At 43.0% G+C, this 20,387-nt stretch overlaps 1 protein-coding gene across 1 annotated transcript in view; it reads right to left on the bottom strand.

Moving 5' to 3' along the window:
• The window catches only part of ITSN1 (intersectin 1), a 379,821-nt gene that overhangs the window by 317,721 nt on the left and 41,713 nt on the right, over positions 1-20,387 (bottom strand). Inside the window, exon 4 of the mRNA XM_030202171.1 lies at positions 17,710-17,802. Within this exon, the coding sequence (XP_030058031.1) occupies positions 17,710-17,802 (93 nt within the window). The remainder of the gene's footprint in view (positions 1-17,709; positions 17,803-20,387) is intronic.

Raw genomic sequence — 20,387 nt, 5'->3', positions numbered from 1 at the left:
AGGGTTCATTTGGGATCGAAACCGTAGATTAAAGTTAATTTGCATGTACATTATTAGGTTTGATACTAAGATTCTTGTCACCTTGCGGTGGGGCAGGAACGTACAAGAAGGGACAAACTATGTTTTTGAGTACTGACTTCTGTGTACCATTCTGCAATGTTTGCTAATGGTCATTGTATCTCCTATGGAATCTTGGTTACTACTACTACTACTACTATTTAGCATTTCTATAGCGCTACAAGGCGTACGCAGCGCTGCACAAACATAGAAGAAAGACAGTCCCTGCTCAAAGAGCTTACAATCTAATAGACAAAAAATAAATAAAGTAAGCAAATCAAATCAATTAATGTGAACGGGAAGGAAGAGAGGAGGGTAGGTGGAGGCGAGTGGTTACAAGTGGTTACGAGTCAAAAGCAATGTTAAAGAGGTGGGCTTTCAGTCTAGATTTAAAGGTGGCCAAGGATGGGGCAAGACGTAGGGGCTCAGGAAGTTTATTCCAGGCGTAGGGTGCAGCGAGACAGAAGGCGCGAAGTCTGGAGTTGGCAGTAGTGGAGAAGGGAACAGATAAGAAGGATTTATCCATGGAGCGGAGTGCACGGGAAGGGGTATAGGGAAGGACGAGTGTGGAGCGATACTGGGGAGCAGCAGAGTGAGTACATTTATAGGTTAGTAGAAGAAGTTTGAACAGGATGCGAAAACGGATAGGGAGCCAGTGAAGGGTCTTGAGGAGAGGGGTAGTATGAGTAAAGCGACCCTGGCGGAAGACGAGACGGGCAGCAGAGTTTTGAACCGATTGGAGAGGGGAGAGGTGACTAAGTGGGAGGCCAGCAAGAAGCAGATTGCAGTAGTCTAAACAAGAGGTGACAAGGGTGTGGATGAGGGTTTTGGTAGAGTGCTCGGAAAGAAAGGGGTGGATTTTACGGATGTTGTAAAGAAAGAAACAACAGGTCTTGGCGATCTGCTGGATATGAGCAGAGAAAGAGAGAGAAGAGTCAAAGATGACCCCAAGGTTTCGAGCTGAGGAGACAGGGAGAATGAGGGAGCCATCAACAGAAATAGAAAACGGGGGGAGCGGGGAGGTGGGTTTGGGGGGGAAAATGAGAAGCTCGGTTTTGGTCATATTTAATTTCAGGTGGCGTTGAGACATCCAGACAGCAATGTCAGACAAGCACGCTGAAACTTTGGTTTGGATGCAAGGTGAGATATCAGGGGTAGAAAGGTAGATTTGGGAGTCATCAGCATAGAGATGGTAGGAAAAGCCATGGGATGAGATTAATGAACCAAGGGAAGAAGTGTAGATAGAAAAGAGGAGGGGACCAAGAACAGAACCCTGAGGTACGCCGACAGGCAGAGGGATAGAAGTAGAAGAGGATCCACCAGAGTGAACACTAAAGGTGCGGAGGGAGAGGTAGGAAGAGAACCAGGAAAGGACAGAGCCCTGGAATCCAAGTGAGGACAGGGTGTCGAGAAGTATGCTGTGATCGACAGTGTCAAAAGCAGCGGAAAGATCAAGAAGAATGAGGATGGAATATTGACCTCTGGATTTAGCCAGTAATAGGTCATTGGAGACTTTAGTAAGCGCAGTTTCGGTTGAGTGGAGAGGGCAAAAACCAAATTGTAGTGGGTCAAGAAAAGCATGTGAGGAGAGAAAATCAAGGCAGCGGTGGTGAACAGCACGCTCAAGTAATTTGGAGAGAAAAGGAAGGAGGGAGATGGGTCGGTAATTAGAGGGACAAGTAGGGTCGAGTGAAGGCTTCTTAAGGAGAGGTGTGACCACAGCATGTTTAAAGGCAGCAGGGACAGTCACAGTGGAAAGTGAGAGGTTGAGAATGTGACAGATAAAAGGAATAAGAGCAGGAGAGATGGCATTAAGAAGGTGGGTGGGAACGGGATCAGAGGAACAGGTGGTACATTTTGAGGAAGAAAGGAGAAGTGTAGTTTCCTCAATAGTAACTTCAGGAAAGGAGGAAAGGGAATGAGGGGAAGGAGAGAGAGGGGAACGGACTAGTGGAGGGAGAGGTGGTGAGGTAGAGAAAGCAAGGTTTATCTTTTCAACCTTGTTGTGAAAGAATTCAGCAAGGGTCTGAGGAGATAATGAAGGGGGAGTTGGGGGAGGGGGCACCTTGAGGAGAAAGTTCAATGTGGTGAAGAGAAGTCAAGGATTAGAGCCAAGAGAGTTGGTCAGTTGGATATAATAATCCTGTTTGGCACGTAAAAGAGCAGATTGGAAGGAGGTCAGCATGAACTTAAAGTGTAAGAAATCAGCAAGGGCCCGAGATTTCCGCCAGAGGCGTTCGGCGGACAGGTACAGGAACGTAGGTAGCGGATATTAGAAGTCAGCCAAGGTTGGGGTTTTGTACGCCTTACAGGGCGGGTCATCAAAGATGAAAGAGTGTCTAAGGCAGAGGATAGAGTATTGTTGTAAGATGAAACAGCCTCGTTGACAGATGTGGATGGTGCCACAGTAGAGAGGAGGTTTAAAACATGGCAGGATAGAGATGAAGGGTCAATATCGTGAAGATTCCTAGATAAATTAGATAAGATAGGACGGGACTGGGAGGGAGGAGATTTAAGTGTGAAAGTTATAAGATGGTGATCAGAGGAGGGAAGATCAGAGACAGGAAACTAGAGGGTGAACAGTTGGAGGAGAAGATGAGATCAAGACAGTGACCATTTTGATGAGTAGGGGAGGTGGAGCATAGTTGGAGATTAAAGGACGACGTTAAAGCGAGTAACCTGGAAATATAAGAGTTGGAAGGATCATTAGCAGGAATATTAAAGTCACCAAGGATGAGAGAGGGGGAGGAAGGATCATGGAAGAAGGCAAGCCAGGCGTCAAAGTCACTGAGAAAGGATGAAAGGGACTTATCAGGGGGACGATAAATGACCGCTATTCGAAGAGGCAGAGGAGAAAAAAGGCGGATAGAGTGGACTTCAAAGGAGGAAAAACAGTGAGATTGAGGTGGAAGAAGGGGTTGAAATCTGGAGGAGGGAGAGAGAAGTAGTCCAACACCGCCCCCACGGCCAGCAGGGCGAGGAGTATGTGAAAATAGATAACCGCCATGGCACAGGGCTGCGACTGAAGCAGAGTCATCAGGGCAGAGCCAGGTTTCTGTTATGGCGAGCAGATGGAGGTGACGCGAGATAAAGAGGTCCTGGATATAGGCGAGTTTGTTATAGATAGAGCGGGCATTCCATAGGGTGCAAGAGAAGGGCAGAGAAGAGGAGGGGAGTAGAGAAATAGAGATGAGGTTAGAGAGGTCGCGGTGAAATCTGTAGAGTTGGGATAATAGTTGGTGAGGGGGGCCAGGATTGGGATTGATGTCACCGGCTGAGAGTAAGAGAAGGAGTAAAAGAGAGCGCAGGAGAGTAGGAGAGGTGTGGCCACGAAGGCGTCGAAGGCAAGAGGTATTTAGGTGGAATGGGGAAGGCAAAATGGACGGAAGAAAGAGGCGGAGATTAAAAGCTAAGAGGGAGGAAGAGGGTAGGAGAGAAGGTGAGGTGATGAAGTCGATGGATGGGCAGTGAGTTCCTGTAGCGGAGAGAGGTAGGGGGTGAGGGAAAAGATTAGGAAGGGACAGGGCTAGGAAGAGAATGTGAATAGGGGCCATAAATGACTGAGGTACTTTAGCAACTGGGAAGAAGATTAGATGTAAAGAGATAAAATGCCCCGCGCACCATTAGGCGCGCGGCACCTAGAGCGGAGGCCCTGAGTGGATCGGAGTGGACCTGGGTGTCACCCCGGAGAAGGCTGTAAGGATATGCAGATGAGCTGCAAGTCCTCCACAGCACCTGAAAGGCAGCCGGTGGTACAGCTGGGCACCTCTCAGCTGAGGAAAGACTTACCAGGGGTTAGGCCGAAGACAGCATTCCTCCCCCTGAGGGTTCTTTAATAAAAACGATTTCAACATAAAAATTAACCTTGCTGATGTATATAACAATAATTGAAGCCACTTTCTTAAGTGCATATTAATGGAGAAATATAAAGAATTACAGTAATCAAGTTGAGGTAATAAAATTGCTTGAGCTACCATGTAAAATGAGTTTATCTTGTTGGGCAGACTGGATGGACCGTACAGGTCTTTATCTGCCGTCATTTACCATGTTACTATGTTACTGTCCTAACACTTGAGAGATTAAGAGAAGAACGTATCACTCAATCTTTTCAGACTGAGAAAGAATGTTTAAACCAATGCATTCACCTGATCTTCAATGGCTAATCTCGAGTGCAATATTATTCTGAGTACTCTAGACTTAGCTTCAAATCTCAATAAAATTCCAGAATTGATTTTTTCCAAAACTAGTTGTTGATTGCCATAACAGTTCAGTTTTTTTTAAACATTCAATTTAAGAACATTGGACCTAGCCCAGTTTTCAACAATTGAAATGTAGCTCTTTAAAGCAACAAGTGTTTCATTTATTGAATCATGTTCTAGACAAAGTACAGACATATCATCCGCATATGAAAGGGAATAAATATTCCTGTCTTGCAAATATCAACCTAGAGGGCTCATATATACATTGAACATTTGGGCGGACAGAGGAGAACCCTCAGGGACCCCACAGCTTGACAGCCACCTTTTGTGATTTGAGTTCGTTTTTCAGAACAGAATATGATCTATTTTTCAAAAAGGCAGTAAACCAAATTTATGATTAAGCCTCCTATTCCCATTTCTCACAGCATACGGAAGAGCAGATCATGACTGACTGCATCAGATGCCACCGAGATGTCAAACTGGAGAAGGACTGCATCTCTTCCTAAAGCCAGATATCTTCTTACCTCAGACACAAGTAAAAGCAGCATGGTCTCCACACTATGCATTGTACAGAAGCCATGTTGTAAAATATGTAAAAAAAAAAAAATAAAAAAAAAAGATGAACCAGCAATATATTCTGAAAACTGAATGTTGACTATGAATTCCAAGAGCTTTGCAACCCATGGAATACCTGCCACTGGTCTAAAACTATCTGCATTTGTTAGACCTATTCTTGGTAATAGTTGTTAATATTATCTCAGCTACTTCTATAGGGTATTTTCCCTCTCTTAATGCCATGTTAAATTCAGGGGTCCTTTTACTAAGCTGCGATAAAAGGGGCCTCAACGTGTGTCAAAAACATGCACCAAGGCCCCCTTTTACCATAGTGGGTAAAAGACTGGCCATTTCGATGGGGAGCCCTTATTGCCACCCATTGAGATGGCGGTAAGGGCTCCTGTGCTAAACTGGGAGCCCTCATATCATTTCTGATATGAGGAGAAATATTCAACACTTTGGAGATGGTTTTGTTGGGGTACTTATTGGTGGACTAGCATTGTCCTTGATGCTGATTGAGCTCAAAATGAGACAGCATCTCCTCAACCTCACCTTGTATGATGTGATTAGAATGCGTGGTGCAATCACAGCAGATGAGTCATCTGCTTGGGTGTCAGGAAGCACCCTGTCATCTGGAATGTCTGAAGGAGACAGACAACAGGTTCCAGAGAGAGGAAGAAAATGACCAACAAAAACAGAGTTTAGCTTTCTCAGATGTGAACTCCATGAGGCTGGTGAGACTTCTCTTGAATTTCAACTTCAGAAGGCAGCAATCACTTTATTGGATGCAATTTTGATAGATAATGATAAAGAAAACTTGAATAAGGCTCTTTTGTGGCAATTAAAACATCTTCCTTCATAAAGAAATACAGTTTCTGGTTTAGTGGCATCCCAAATCAGTGAGAACTCCCAGTGAAATAGTAAACCGGGTGGGCTTGAAAGTAAAACTGGAAAAATTGTCTCAGGTTCAAGCTATCTTTAAGGTAACCTGAATCTGCATGAGAACTTGGAGAATGTTGCCAGGAAGAATCTAAGGCTGATAGCCCACATGATCTACAATTTTCGGTGGGGTACAAGTTAACATACATAATATGGTAAACTAAGGTAAAATTATGTCTTACCTGATAAATTTTCTTTCCTTTAGACGAAGCAGATGAATCCAGGAACTGGTGGGTTATGTCCACCTACCATCAGGTGGAGATAGAGATAAACAGAACTGAAGGCAGCGATACCAGACGGCCAGCCCCTGTATCAGTTAGTATATATCATTCGTAAGCAGTGAAAAAAGGCAAACTAGAAGAAATAACTGAAACTCATAAACCATCCTCACTACAAAAAAAACGGAGAACCAAATAATGTAACCAGAAACAGTATCCCTTTGTTCCTTGAACTGATATCCGTACAGTGTTCACATCCCTGTCTGAATCTGAATCAGATTTTAAAAAATTAAACAATGTCGAAAACCGTGCGGAATAGAGAATTAAGTCAACTAAGAGGGAGGGGATCCTGGATTCATCTGCTGCAGCTAAAGGAAAGAAAATTATCAGGTAAGACATAATTTTACCTTCCTTATCACCTGCAGCAGATGAATCCTGGAAATGGTGGGATGTATCAAAGCATACCTTATGTAGGGTGTGAAGCCGACACCCCCTACGCCTTCACCTCCACCCCGAAACGTGCATCTTCCCGAGCAACCACATCCAATCTGTAGTGCTTGATGAAAGTATGCTGGGAAGCCCAAGTAGCCTGAAGTTTCTGCCCAAGAAGTTGCCTGCGCTCAAGTGGAATGGGCCTTAAGTGCCCCAGGCGGATTCTGACCATGCAAAATATATGCTGACACAATGGCCTCCTTAATCCAACAAGCAATAGATGCCTTGGAGGCGGCATCACTCCTCCTTGCCCCAGAGAGAAGCACGACGAGGTGATCAGAGCGGCGAAACTCAGAGTCCTGCAGATATCAGAAAAGTACCCTCCGCACATCCAACAGGCGAAGGGACACAAAATCCTCCAGATAATCCTCCTTCCAAAATGAAGGAAGAAAAAAAAGTCTGATTGAGGTGAAAGGTTGACACTACCTTAGGCAAGAAAAAAGGGACCATCCAAATAGAAACTCTGGCTTCAGAAAACTGTAAAAAAGGGTCCTGGCAAGACAAAGCCTGAAGTTCTGAAATCCGTCAAGCTGACATAATGGCTACCAAAAATACCGTCTGAAGAGTAAGATCTTTTTCTGAAGCTTTGTGCAAGGGCTCGAATGACAGCAACTGGAGAGCATGGAGTACCAGGTTTAAAACCAAGAAGGACATGGCCACTGAAAGGGCAGACGAAGATGCAGGACCCTCCCATAGAAAATGAACCACATCCAGGTAAGCCGGCCACTCATCCTCGAAAACATGCTAGGGCAGTCACCTGGACTCGAAGAGAATTATAGGCCAAACCCTTTTGAAGTCCGTCCTGCAAGAAGGCTAAGATGATCAAAATTTGAGACAGAAAGGGCAACCCAGAACTCTGATCACACCATGTCGAAAAGGTTTTCCAAACTCGAGCATAAGCAGATGAGGTAGACCGTGTCCTTGACTGCAAAAGAGTGCTAATAATGGGTTCCGAAAAACCCTTCTTCCTCAACCGGTGCCTCTCAAGAGCCAGGCCATAAGACCAAAGCAGGAGGGATCTTCCCAACGGACTGGACCCTGATTGAGAAGATCCAGAGTCAACGGCAGCTGCAATGGTGGCCCGTCGATCAACCAAATCAGATCCACACATCAAGGGCACCGGGGCCAGTCCGGTGCCACTAGCACCATCAGTCCTCGATGAAGGCCTATTCAGTACAGGATTTTCCCTATCAGTGGCCACAGGGGAAAGACACAGAGGAGCCCTGTCTCCAGCCACGGCTGCAGCAGGGCGTCGAGACCTGCGGATCCGGGTTATCTTTTTTCAACTGAAGAATTTGGAAATCTTGGCGTTCTGTGATGTGGCCAAGAGGTCCATCACAGGCATCCCCAAATGCCGACAAATCAGATGAAACACTTCCAAGGACAACTCTCATTCCACCGCATCCAGAAGAGTCCGGCTGAGAAAATCTTCCTGAGTATTGTCAATGTGAGCTGCTGACAGGCAAAGAACATGAGATTCTGCCCAAACCAGCAGACGGGACACCTCACCTCTTCTGCTAGGAGAAGACTGCAAATATCCCTCTGCCGATTGATGTAGGACACTGTCGTAGTGTTGTCTAAAAAAACTCGCACCGCCTTGCCCTCCAGGAGATTCCGAAAACTCATCAAGGTGTTCACCACCGAAATCAATTCCAATCGATTCATGGGCCAAACCACCGAGCACAGTCCAAGTTCCCTGAGCAACTCGATCTAGACAATGGGCTCCCCATCCCAAGAGACTGGCATCCATCACAACCACCACCCAAGTTGGGGGAGGCCAACTGCTTGCCCTTCTGCAAATTGGACGGTAGGAGCCACCACGTTAAACTGTTCCTGACTCGGCTTGACCATGACTCAGCTCAACCATGGCAGGCACCACTGATACTCCAAAGAAGCCAGCGACCATCTGCTCAACAGGTAAAGCTGGAGGGGACGCATGTGCGCCCTCGCCCATGGTATCACCTCCAAGGTGGCTGCCATGGAACTGAGGACCTAAACATAATCCCAAACTCGGGGGCAGAGCATGCGAAACAAGGACTGAACCTGGAAAATCAGCTTGATTCGCCGACCATCTGGCAGATTTTAAAAATGTAGGTGAATTGTGTGCTAATGCATGAATTTTGCAAAAATGAATAGAAAAATAATAAGAAAAAAATAAAAAACTAAAATTGAAAAGTAAAAAAATATAATAAAACAATGAAAGGAAAATAATTAATGAAGTATGCTAAACCAAAGCTTGCCAAGATGACGCGGTTTCCTAAAAGTAAAAAACTGAAGCAAAAATTGAAAATGAATTTGAAATAAAAATTAAAAGTAAAAATTGACAAACAGTATGTTAAATAAGGCACATTTGGCAAAAAATAAAAAAACAAAGCCAAACCAAAAATATGGATACTGTGTATGTACACATGATTGACCATATATATAAATATATGCATATTCGTAAGTGCACTGCAAACAGTAAAAAAATATATATTAAAAAATAAAAAAAATGGGAAAAATGGTGAAATTGTAATTTAATATGCATAATAATCTCAAAACCATGCATAAACATACTTAGTGTAATGAGTTGTACAGCAGAAAAAATAAAATACACAAATATAAGACCACCGCACATGTATAATATGTGCGGTGTAAGGTATGCATAGTTGGTGAGCATGAGTGGTAAAAGCATAGTAGAAGGTGAAAATCACCAGTCAATCATCTTTATGAGTATACAAAAAGATAGCAGACGTAAACAATCCTGTTAATATTATAAAAATGGGCAAAAGTCTATCTCATTATTCAGGCCATTGGGGCTAAGGGTGTTGAAATCATAAATCAACCTTTGTTCTTCCTGCAAAATGACTCTGTCGAGGTCACCTCCCCTCCATTTCCTTGTAAAAGTTTTAAACACAAGGAATTTAATATCTGCTGTAGTGTGATTAGCTGCCCTGCCAATGTTGAACCAGGGGTGCTGACTGAACATTCCTTGATATACAACTCCTATGCTCAATGATACATGTTTTAATAGACCTGACGGTTTTGCCCACATATAGTAGAGAGCAAGGGCATTGGATAATATAAATAACCTGAGCAGTATTGCAATTGGACGAATGCTTCAAAGAAAATATTTTGTTTGTAGTAGGATGGACGAAACTGGTGGTCTCTATACAAAGAGCGCACACACTGCAACGTCCACATCTCCTATGTCCTAAGTGAAGACTGTCCAGAGGATCACTGATATCTGGCAGAGTAGAGGGGACTAAAAATTCCTTCAAGTTTTTATTCCTTGAATATGCAATAACTAATTCCTTGTTACTAAAACACTCAAGTCCCTCAAGTATCTGCCAATGTTTTCGTATAGATTGAGCAATGTACTTAGACAAAAAAGAATATTTGAGTGTACACACAATGTCTGGGCTCTTCTTCTGAAGATTAGCTTGAAGGAGAGCTTCACGGTTCTGAGCTAATGCTTTTGTATAGCCAGCCTCAATGTGTTTTTGTGGATAGCCTCTAGAGGTGAACCTGTTGGCCATAGATGCGGCTTGTGAATTAAACTCCTCAAAATCTGTACAGATATGACGCAGGCGGAGAAATTGACATAATGGGAGATTACTCTTCAATTTAGGGTTATGGTAACTGGAGTAATGCAAAAAAGTGTTCCGATCAGTGGGCTTCTTATAAATGGTCGTATAGAACAAATAATCATCCTTTTGAATGGTGAGATCCAAAAAACTGATGATTATTGTAATCAAATTTAAACTTAAGGTTTGGATCCTGAGCATTAATCCATTCAAAAAAATAAAGTAGAGTATCCTCATCACCTTGCCACAAGATAAAAATGTCGTCTATATACCTATGATAAATCTTGATGTATTGTTTAAATGGATGTGATGTCAAATATTGTTCTTCAAAATCTCCGACATAAAGATTGGCTATGTCGGGAGCCATACTCGAGCCCATAGCTGTGCCCTTTATCTGCTGGTAAAAAGTTCTTTTAAAACCAAAATAGTTCTGTGTGAGTGCAATAGTTGCACATGTTAGACTCATATGATTAGGAATCCGTCTGTGTGTTGATCTGCTTTGTAATGTTTTTTCAATGATCCTGAGGGCCTCCATCTGCGGAATGTTAGTGTATAACGATTCTATGTCCATTGTAACAAGTATAGTGTCCATGAGTGACCCCTCATAGTCCTGCAAGATATTGATCATATGAGTAGTATCCTGTATAAATGATGGGATTAACGGTACAAATGGTCTTAAAAAGAAATCCACAAATATAGACAGGGGTTCTAAAATAGAGCCATTGCCCGAAATAATGGGTCTACCTGGAGGGTTGATAAGTGATTTATGTATTTTCGGTAACACGTAAATAGTTGGAATGGTAGGGTGAATGACTTGTAAAAAATCCTTCTCTTTCTGTGTAATAAATCCCATTCTGGAAGCTATATCAACTAGCTCTTTGATATCCTTCTGTATATCATCCGTAGGATCCTTATCCAAAGGTACGTAGAATTCACGATCATTAAGTTGCCTCTTGATCTCATTGATGTAATCAACCCTGTTTGTGATCACGATGCCTCCGCCCTTGTCAGCAGGCTTGATAACAATATCGTTGTTATTAGCTAGATTCCTAATGGCCTGACGTTGAGTGGTGCTGACATTGTAGTGGCGTGGTCTTTTGTTTTTCTCAAATGCGTCACATTCAGTATTTATTACAATTTTTATTTTTTTATTATTATTTTTGTAATTTTTCATTCTATTCACATTCCCATTACACGTTTGATTATTTATTTTGCAATTTCCCTCTTCCCTCCCCCTTTTTTCCACAGATTTTTTGTTCATAACTGATGATAATCTCAAATCACTTTTTATCTCAATTATCAAGGTTAGTTTTGTCTTTTTATGACCCATCAATATCTATATATGTATATGTAATTTGAGATTTGCATATTTATGTTTTTAAAATCATGTCTTTGTGATATCTATGGTTTATGTCACTTATAGAGTATATGGTATCTGTGTTTTGAGTTGTCATTAGTTTTTTTTATATGTATTATAAGTTCTCTAATATTTACATTAGCATGGTATATAGTTCATTTTCTGTATTATCGGTGTTTTATACCTGTTCCTCTTGTTTGGATATTATCTCTATTTTTGATTGTATTTATATTTTTATTTTATTTTTCTATTTATAGACTCCTGATGTAGGCCATTTGGCCGAAACACGACGTTGTGTCGAGTCATTTTAGTTATTCTCTATGTATAATTGATTTATTATTATTTGCTGTATGCTATTAAACGTTATATTTCATTTTAATTTTGACTTGGTTTCAGTCTTTGGATAGCCTGGCTCATATTCCCACCTTTTTTATTTTCATTTTACGCCTCGTGGGATCTATTGAGTTCTCCACGCACGTGGATTCGCTGTATTCTTCAAAATGGCACACGGCCCCTGCGGCACAGTACGGGAAAGCACGCTCTCTGGGGAAATGACAGGTCCGTCTCCCCCAGTAACCTCAGTGTTACAGAGACCCGCTGCGAAACGCTGTTTCCCGCATCAGGAACAGCGTTTCACGGTCTCCATTGTCATCAAGGATCGCCCAGTGAAGGACACTAAAAATGCTAGCACTTACCCGCCACTGCAGAGAAAGCACAAGACGTCTCAGGCGGGAGTCGAGGAAAAACACTCCGGCTCTCAGACTGAAGCAGAAGTCAGACAGGCACCGAACTGCTCTCTTCCCTTGTTCCTTTTGTTTTTATTTTTTTTATTTTTTTGTTAAATCTTATGGTTCTCTTTTTTTTTTTTTTGAGTGAGGAGATAGGAAGGAATAGAGAGCAGTCAAAGGGAAAGCCTGTGAGAAGGGAATATGGGGTGAGGCAGGGACCCAGAGTATGCCTTCACAGCTGACACCCTCAGTCAGACACCCCCTGGTTCAACTGGCCACCAGCCCAGGAGCACCCTCAGTAGCCTTGGATCCAGGAGCTGGACAGAAGCCGTCCACCTCCTGCTGGAGATAGAGCTATACTAACTGATACAGGGGCTGGCCGTCTGGTATCACTGCCTTCAGTTCTGTTTATCTCTATCTCCACCTGCTGGTAGACGGACATAACCCACCAGTTCCTGGATTAATCTGCTGCAGGTGATAAGGAAATAATAATTAAGAAACAACATAAAACTTATACATCAATACTATAAAAAGTTGTCTGCAAACTAGACATCATTGTCTTTTCATAAATCTTCATCAAAAACCTGTTTTAAAAAGAGATTAAAGGATGGCAGCAAGTTCCATAATGTTGGTCTAGCAACATAAAAAATTGAGGACCTATCTTCCTCTAATTTCAGAGTACGAAAAGATGGCATAATGAGTAACATCTTAGATGCAATCTTAACTCTCTAAGGCCTCTTTTATCAAGTTGCGTTAACAGTTCCCGCGCAGCAATGCCAATGAAGCCCATTCACTTTGAATGGGCTTCGTCGGCATTAGCGCACCAGACACCACTAGCGCGGCTTGATAAAAGAGGCAATTAATATGGATAAAGATGTAAATTAGAAGAAATTACAACTGATACAACTGCATTATTTTCCTGTTCTGAGTGGCAAACAGATCTATTAAGGGTGTGCTTCACTACCGAAAAATCCTTTGAGCCATCCCCTGGTGTGTTTGAAGTGCATGACTCAGTTCGTCTGCCAGGGCATTGTTCTTGCCTGCCAGATATACCGTATGATTCTGAGGGTTATCCCAAAAGAGACAGCCCAGTTCCACATTCTCACAGAATGGATAAAGTATTTGCTAATGAGATGCTGCATAAATATCATGAGAAGTACTGAAAATGCCATCTCAGGCCCCACCTCCATTATCAAAGGCTTTTTACCAGCCTCTGCCTAAGAAGGAATTCTCTCCAGGGGATCAATTGGAATGGTCACAAATTTCTTCAGACTGCCAGGATTTCACTGGGTTTTGGGGGTGTTCGACAGAGATGATCCCTTGTAATTTGATTATTTTATCATATTATCATTATTGAACATTATATCTTATCCTGCTCTCGCTTATATGTTATGTATTATCATTTTATTTACCCCATTCACCTGTTATTCTTGCACATTAATTGTAACAATATGCTGAACCTCTTACTCTGTTAATTGTGATGCCATTGCAACATAATGTAAGCCACATTGAGCCTGCAAATAGGTGGGAAAATGGGGGATACAAATGCAGCATAATAAATAAATAAATAAATAAATAAATAAATAAATAAATAAAAGTTTTTCAGATAACTTTTGCTTTATTTTTGCTCTTAAACTAGATAATTACTGGGCCCTTAAGCTTTTCTTTAGACAAAGATGAACTGTTTTATAATCTTAAATCGAGGACACTCTCATAAAGCTAGAAATACACAAAGACACGACAACAATTCCTTGTCTGTCGAACAGTACTGTAAAACGGTACATAATATTTTCTGAAATTTTCTTGCAGATGTATGGTTAAATATGTGTTTTTTGACCCACAACTATTACCCTCAATTTGAATGGTTAAATTTCCACAAGAACCTGTAAATCTGGATGTGTGTATGCCTATGTCTACTTCTGAAGTTTAAGTAGAGAGCTCTTTTGATAGCTTAGATGTTTCTGTGTATGCTGCCATGCATTTCTTGTTTGCTCTGGCATTCTGTTTGGAATTTTTTGTTTTTCAGATTTTGATCTTCTTTAAAAATGGACTTCTCAGGGACTATGGAAGAATTTTTTTTTTTTTTTTTTAATTTTCCTTTGTACTGGTAATTTGTTTATAAAGCAACTTTTCTCTTCTACAAGTGTTCGCTTGAGAAAATATATGTAAAATGTATAAATGTAAAAAACCTTTAAACTGTCATGGGTGTGACGCTCATCTGCTTAGCCTTCCCAGCCCTGTCTGGATGCATCTGTGGTAAAGCAAATTGCTCACCTGTAGCAGATGTTCTCCAAGGACAGCAGGATATATGTTCTCTTATGCGGATGACATTATCCATGGAGCCCTTATACAGATGCTGACCAGAGTTCTTTTAAATTCTAGAAGCTTTTAGCGGGCCAACCGTACATGTGCTCATGTCTTCCCACTTGCCTGACTCATGCAGGATCCGCAGTTGGAAAAAAGTATACAGAATTCTACTCCTAGGGGAGGTGGGAGAACATATGTCCTGCTGTCCTCAGAGAACATCTGCTATAGGTAACTTTGCTTTCTCCAAGAACAAGCAGGACATTATGTACTCACATGTGACAATTCCTAGCTACCAGGATCACCAATTATTAGAGCTATTGATTCTGGTTGGCCATACTGTTGTCTAACAATACAGAAATCCCTGTTGTGAAGGTGCAGCCTGGAACTGAAAAGAATGGGCCTAGGAGGGTGGAGTCGGATTCTAGAGTCCAAACAAATTTTGCAGAACTGTCTGACCATCTAGCTATCGTGTCAGAATTCTGCTTGAGGCAGTAGTGAGATGTGAATGTGCGGCTTGAAGACCATGTTACAGCTCTGCAAATTTCCTCAATGGAGGTTGACATCAAGTGGGCTACCAACTCCTCTATGGTTCTGACATTGTGAGTCGTGACCTGACCCTCCAGAGTCAGCCCAGCCTGGGCATAAGTGAAGGAGATATAGTCTGCTAGCCAACTGAATAAAGTGAATTTACCGATGGCTGCTCCCATCCTGTTTGGGTCAAAAGAAACAAAAAGCTGGGTGGACTGTCTATGGGCTTTAGTCCACTCCAGATAGTCTCACTTGCAGTCCAGTGTGTGCAGTGCACTTTCGCAAGGATGGGCATGAGGTTTTGGGGAAAATATTGGCAGATCAAATGACTGGTTAAGGTGGAAATCTGACACCTCCTTTGGAAGGAACTTAGGATGTGTGCAAAGAACCATTCTGTTGTGATAAAACTTTGTATAAATGTAAGTGGTATAAGCCCTGCCTACGTAGCTAAAATATAAAGCTTGGCTTGACAACCTCCTGCAAAAACAGAGCCCAATGAAGACTGAACTTCAGCCTGAATTTGCTCATCAAATGGAACTTGTTTCTGGACTACTTAGCTAATGCCATGATTGCACAATCACTGTACCATGAACTTCTTGTGCAGAAACCAGCTTGACCCTGCCACTCTGGTGCCTGGGTTTGGGGCCTTTTCTGAATTCCAAGAACTGCATCTTCAGTGACGTAAAATGTGATTTCTGATGTCTGGATGTTCAGAACAAAGGGAGGAGCTTGCTTATTTTCCAAGATCAGGCCTCTACCAGAACCAAATAACGAAGGAACTCTAGAGACTAAAGGCAGATGTGTTAGCATCTGAACTGAATTATCATTGTTTCAGGTTTGTACCAGCCATCTTCTCTGCTGCACTGCTGGGACCTGCCAGAGCTATTCTGAATCCAGCTGTTCGTCTGGTGTCCTGCACTAACATTGTCTGCTACCCTCATCTACATCCAGCTCTGTTATTGCTAAAGGTAACAGCAGGAAGCCTGATTTCAAGGCCTAAAACCAGGGCTTGTGTGCATTTATTGTGTGCTTGTGTGAATTATTCCTGATAAGAGCTCTAATATTCATTTTTAGTATGTTAGTCTATGTTTCCTGAGCTATTTTATAGTCATTCTTTCTTGTCGTTGTTGTTTATCCCTGATTATTGGTTTGGTGTGAAAATAAATATGTTTTTATTTTTACAATCATTTGACCTATGTCTATGCTTGCCGGTATAATTTAGTAGTTAAGAATTCAGATCCACATTACCTATAATTGCTCTCTTACATAAAGTGAGTCTGCTGCTAGGGCCTGAAGCTCAGTAACCCTGCGAGCTGAAGTGACCGCCACCAAAAATAAGACCTTCCAGGTCAAGGTACTTCAGAATTTTTTTTTTTTTAATTGGGATATATTAACCACATTTATGAAGAGATTCAACCAAGGCAGTGACAAGAGTCAAGTGGCTCAAAAGGAGCATTCATCAGCTGGGTAGGGACGACGCTGAACTCCCATGAGACAGTTGGAGGTTTGATTGGGGGGAGGGGGGATTTGTCAGAAGCAAACCTCACATAGAACAAACAACTAGAGGCTGTACAGAGATGGGCTTACCCTTTACACAGTGGATGGTAAGTGCAAATTGCCATGAGGTGAACCCTTACAGAATTGTTTTTTAAGAGGTAGAAGGTACTCAAGCAGTTGTTGTGTAGGGCAAGAGAAAGGATCTAGAGCTTTGCCCTTACACAAGATGGCAAACCTCTTCCATTTGAAAATATAACACCACTTAGTTGAATCTTTCCTGGAAGCTAGCAGGATTTTGGAAACGCCCTCAGGCAGTTTAAGGGATGCAATTTCTATGCTCTCAACATCCAAACTATGAAGGCCAGGAATTGGAGGCCGGGATGCAATAGAAACCCCTCATTCTGGGTGATGAGGGTGGTTCTTCAGAGGATAACTCCATAAGAAAAGGGAACAAATCAGAAGAACCTAAGAAATGCAATGGCTGCAGAACAGAACTAGGATACTCCACTCTAGAAGCCAACATTCAAACAAATTATATTCAAGTGCTGGTGTCATCTCAGTAATATCAGCACAAACCCTTTGTCAGAAATGTTTTGAAGTAATACAAAACCCTGTAAAACTGTCACTCACAATCTTATCATAAACACTAACTCACAAGAATTGAACACCAACAAACGTATCTATAAAAACAAAGCACAGCAAATACCACCTTTGAGAAAACAGAATAAGCCTGCTACACCACTACAGATCACATACCTAAGGAACTATGTGCCAACAATTTCAAAATTATTAGTGTTTTAGGCAAAGACACTGATGGCACTGCTGACTCTTGAAAGGGCCCAATGGCAGCCCCCAATATGACAATAGAGGGTCCAAGAGAGTCACTGGTGGAATTCAGAAATGGTCGGTAAGGAAGATCTACTCCCTGAACTTAATGAGACCCCCTCAGGTGAACCTAGTGCTGCGCTTGGAGTCCTGCTATCATTAACAACCATGTGTTTCTTCATAGGGCTCGACACCAGTAGCACTGGATATAGGCAATCCTTTAACTGTGAAGAAATCAGTACCATGACTTTTAAGGCAAACTGACTAGCTATGCAGTCCTTTTAATTCACCTCTCCTGCTTTAAACATCCCACTGTAGTCCACCAAACGTGAAGTCATATATGCTGAGTACACAACATTGTACTTCTGTCTTGCTGATCTGCCCCTTATACAAACTAGCTGCATGGTATATGGATAGAAGAGATTTGTGTGTTTTGATTACCAGTAATAAATCCAGCTGTTGGCTTGAGGCTATGGAACTGCTGATCATGTTTGGCTCTCTCCTCCACGGTTATGGCCCAGATATCCAAGGTCCCTAATTAAGAATAAGAAAAAAAAAACTATCATTGTTACAACAAACATTTCCACAAGAAAAATTTGATTGTGCTGGAAAGGTTTAGGTGATGAACGTTTATTTAACTCCAATAGATTAATGTGGGCAAGAGGAAAGGATGACAGTGATAAGATGTTAAGGTAAAATTAGCCCTTACCTGATCATTTTCTTTCCATTAGTCCCAACAGATTAATCCAGAGACTTGCAGGTTATGTCCCTCTGCCAGCAGGTGGAGATAGAGAGAACCTCAGAAGTTTGGTATATGTGACCCTGTGCAGCTACCATCACCTCAGTACTGTCGATACCATAGCAGTAGAAGAAACCAAAAATCCACAGCCAAGTATCTCTCCTGCCTCCTCAAAGCCTACAAGGCCTCTCAACCACACTTGCAGGAGGCAATGATTGAAACCTCCAACCTTGACGTTGCTATTTCTGTGAACATTTACGCTGTAGGAGAACTAAACAAAGGAACCTGGACACAAACAATGAACAAATAAACTCTGAAAAACTAGAAAAAATGTTGTAACCATCAGCAGGGTGGGGCCCTGGATTGATCTATTGGGACTAATGGAAAGAAAATTATCAGGTAAGGACTAATTTTATCTTCCATAGCGTCCCACAGATCAATCCAGAGACATGTGGGATGTACCCAAGCAGTCCTCAAGTAGGGTTGGACCCAGCAACCCCAGTCAACAGGACCAAAGCCCCAAAGGATGCATCCTGGCGAACCACAACATCTAATCTGTAATGTTTAGAGAACGTATGGGTCGATGCCCAAGTGATTGAACAACAAAGTTCCTCTAACGGATTTAAACGGGACTCTGCAAAAGAAATCGCCTGCGCTCTGATAGAATGTGCCCTCACCTGCAGTGGAGCTGGTTTTCCCAAAGCAATGTAAGCTGCCGATATAATTTTTAGCAGCCAGTGGGCAACCACGGCTTTTGAGGCCATTTCCTCTTTCTCATTACCTGAAAATAGCACAAAAGTTGATCTGAACAACGGAAGTCATTGGTGACTTCCAGGCACAAGAGAAGAATATATCATACATCCAGGCAACGCAATGCTCGGAACTCCGCGGGATAAACTTCCCTTTGAAAGGCCAGAAGGAAAAATGGCTGATTCAAGTGGAAGCAGGATGTCACTTTCCGGAGGAAGGATGGCACCATCCTGATGCAATCTCTGGCCTCTGTGAAGCGGAGGAATGGCTCCCTGCAAGATAAAGACCGCAGCTCCAACACTTGTCTGGCTGACACGATAGCCACCAAAAATACAGTCTTTAATGTAAGATCCTTTAAGGACATGGAGGCTAAAGGCTCAAATGGAGAGTGCTGCAGTGCATGCAATACCAAGCTCAGATTCCAAGTTGGCACTGTGTGCAAGCGCGGCAGCCGGAGGCGATACACTCCCCAGAGGAAGCGGATGATATCCAGGTGTGAGGCCAGGGAACAGCCCTGAAGGAGGCCTCAAAAACAGACCAAGGATGCCACCTGAACCTTCAAGGAACTGAGAGATAAAGACTTATCCAAGCCCTCCTGCAAAAATGCTAGAATGGATGACAAAGGGGCCAATATTGCCGAAGTGCCCGCAGCCGAACACCATAATTCAAAGGTCTGTCAGACTCTTGCATAAGCGGCCAAGGTGGAGCGTTTGCATACCTGCAGCATAGTGGTGACTACCTTATCCAGGTAACCTTTCCTTCTCAAGCATGCCCTTTCAATAGCCAAGCTATAAGACCAAAGGGGGAGGGATCCTCCATGGCCACGGGTCCCTGCATCAGGAGACTGCACTGTCTGGATAGGTGTAGCGGCCGGTCGACCATCAGCCAGGGATGCCTGGGTGCTGGGCGATGCACCCCACTATCCTGCTAACCATTGCCCACAGTGGAAACACACAAAGGGCCAAAGGCCAGGCTGAAGAATTGTATCAATCTCCTCCAAGCCGAGATCCCTGCCCCTGCTGAAGAATCGAGGTGCCTTCACATTGCTCCAGTGAGCCATCAGATCGAGCATCAGAAGTCCCTGCGCTCCATAATCTGAACAAAGGCTTCCTGCAAGAGTTCGCATTCTCCTGGATCCAACATGGTTCGACTGAGAAAGTCCACTTGCACTTTCGAGATTCCCGTAATGTGGCCTGCTGAGAGAAGGAATAGATGGTTCTCCGCCCAGAGAGAAAGTAGAGCTGCCTCCATTACCAGTAGGGCGTTCTTGGTACCCCCTTGCCTGTTGACATACGCAACTGCTGTCGCATTGTCCGATAGAACATGAACAGGATATCCCTGAAGGAGAACAACAAACTCCTGGAGAGCCAAATGAATCGAATGGAATTCTAGGTGGTTGATTGTCTAGGAGGCCTCCACTGGGTACCACAACCCCTAGGCTGTGTGCCCCAGGCAATGAGCCCCCCACCCGGAAAGGACGGCATCCGTTGTAACCACAATCTACGCTGGAGTTGCCAAGGGCATTCCTCGGAAAAGTTTGCCCAGAAGAAGCCACCAGAGGACAGCCAACCTCGCGTGAAGTGACCAAGAAACCCTAATCTGGTAGTCCTCTGAAAGCGGGGACCAATGG

Source organism: Microcaecilia unicolor, chromosome 4, assembly GCF_901765095.1.
Source record: "Microcaecilia unicolor chromosome 4, aMicUni1.1, whole genome shotgun sequence".
In the NCBI taxonomy this organism is placed as follows: domain Eukaryota; kingdom Metazoa; phylum Chordata; class Amphibia; order Gymnophiona; family Siphonopidae; genus Microcaecilia; species Microcaecilia unicolor.
This window is presented reverse-complemented; position numbering and strand designations above follow the sequence as displayed.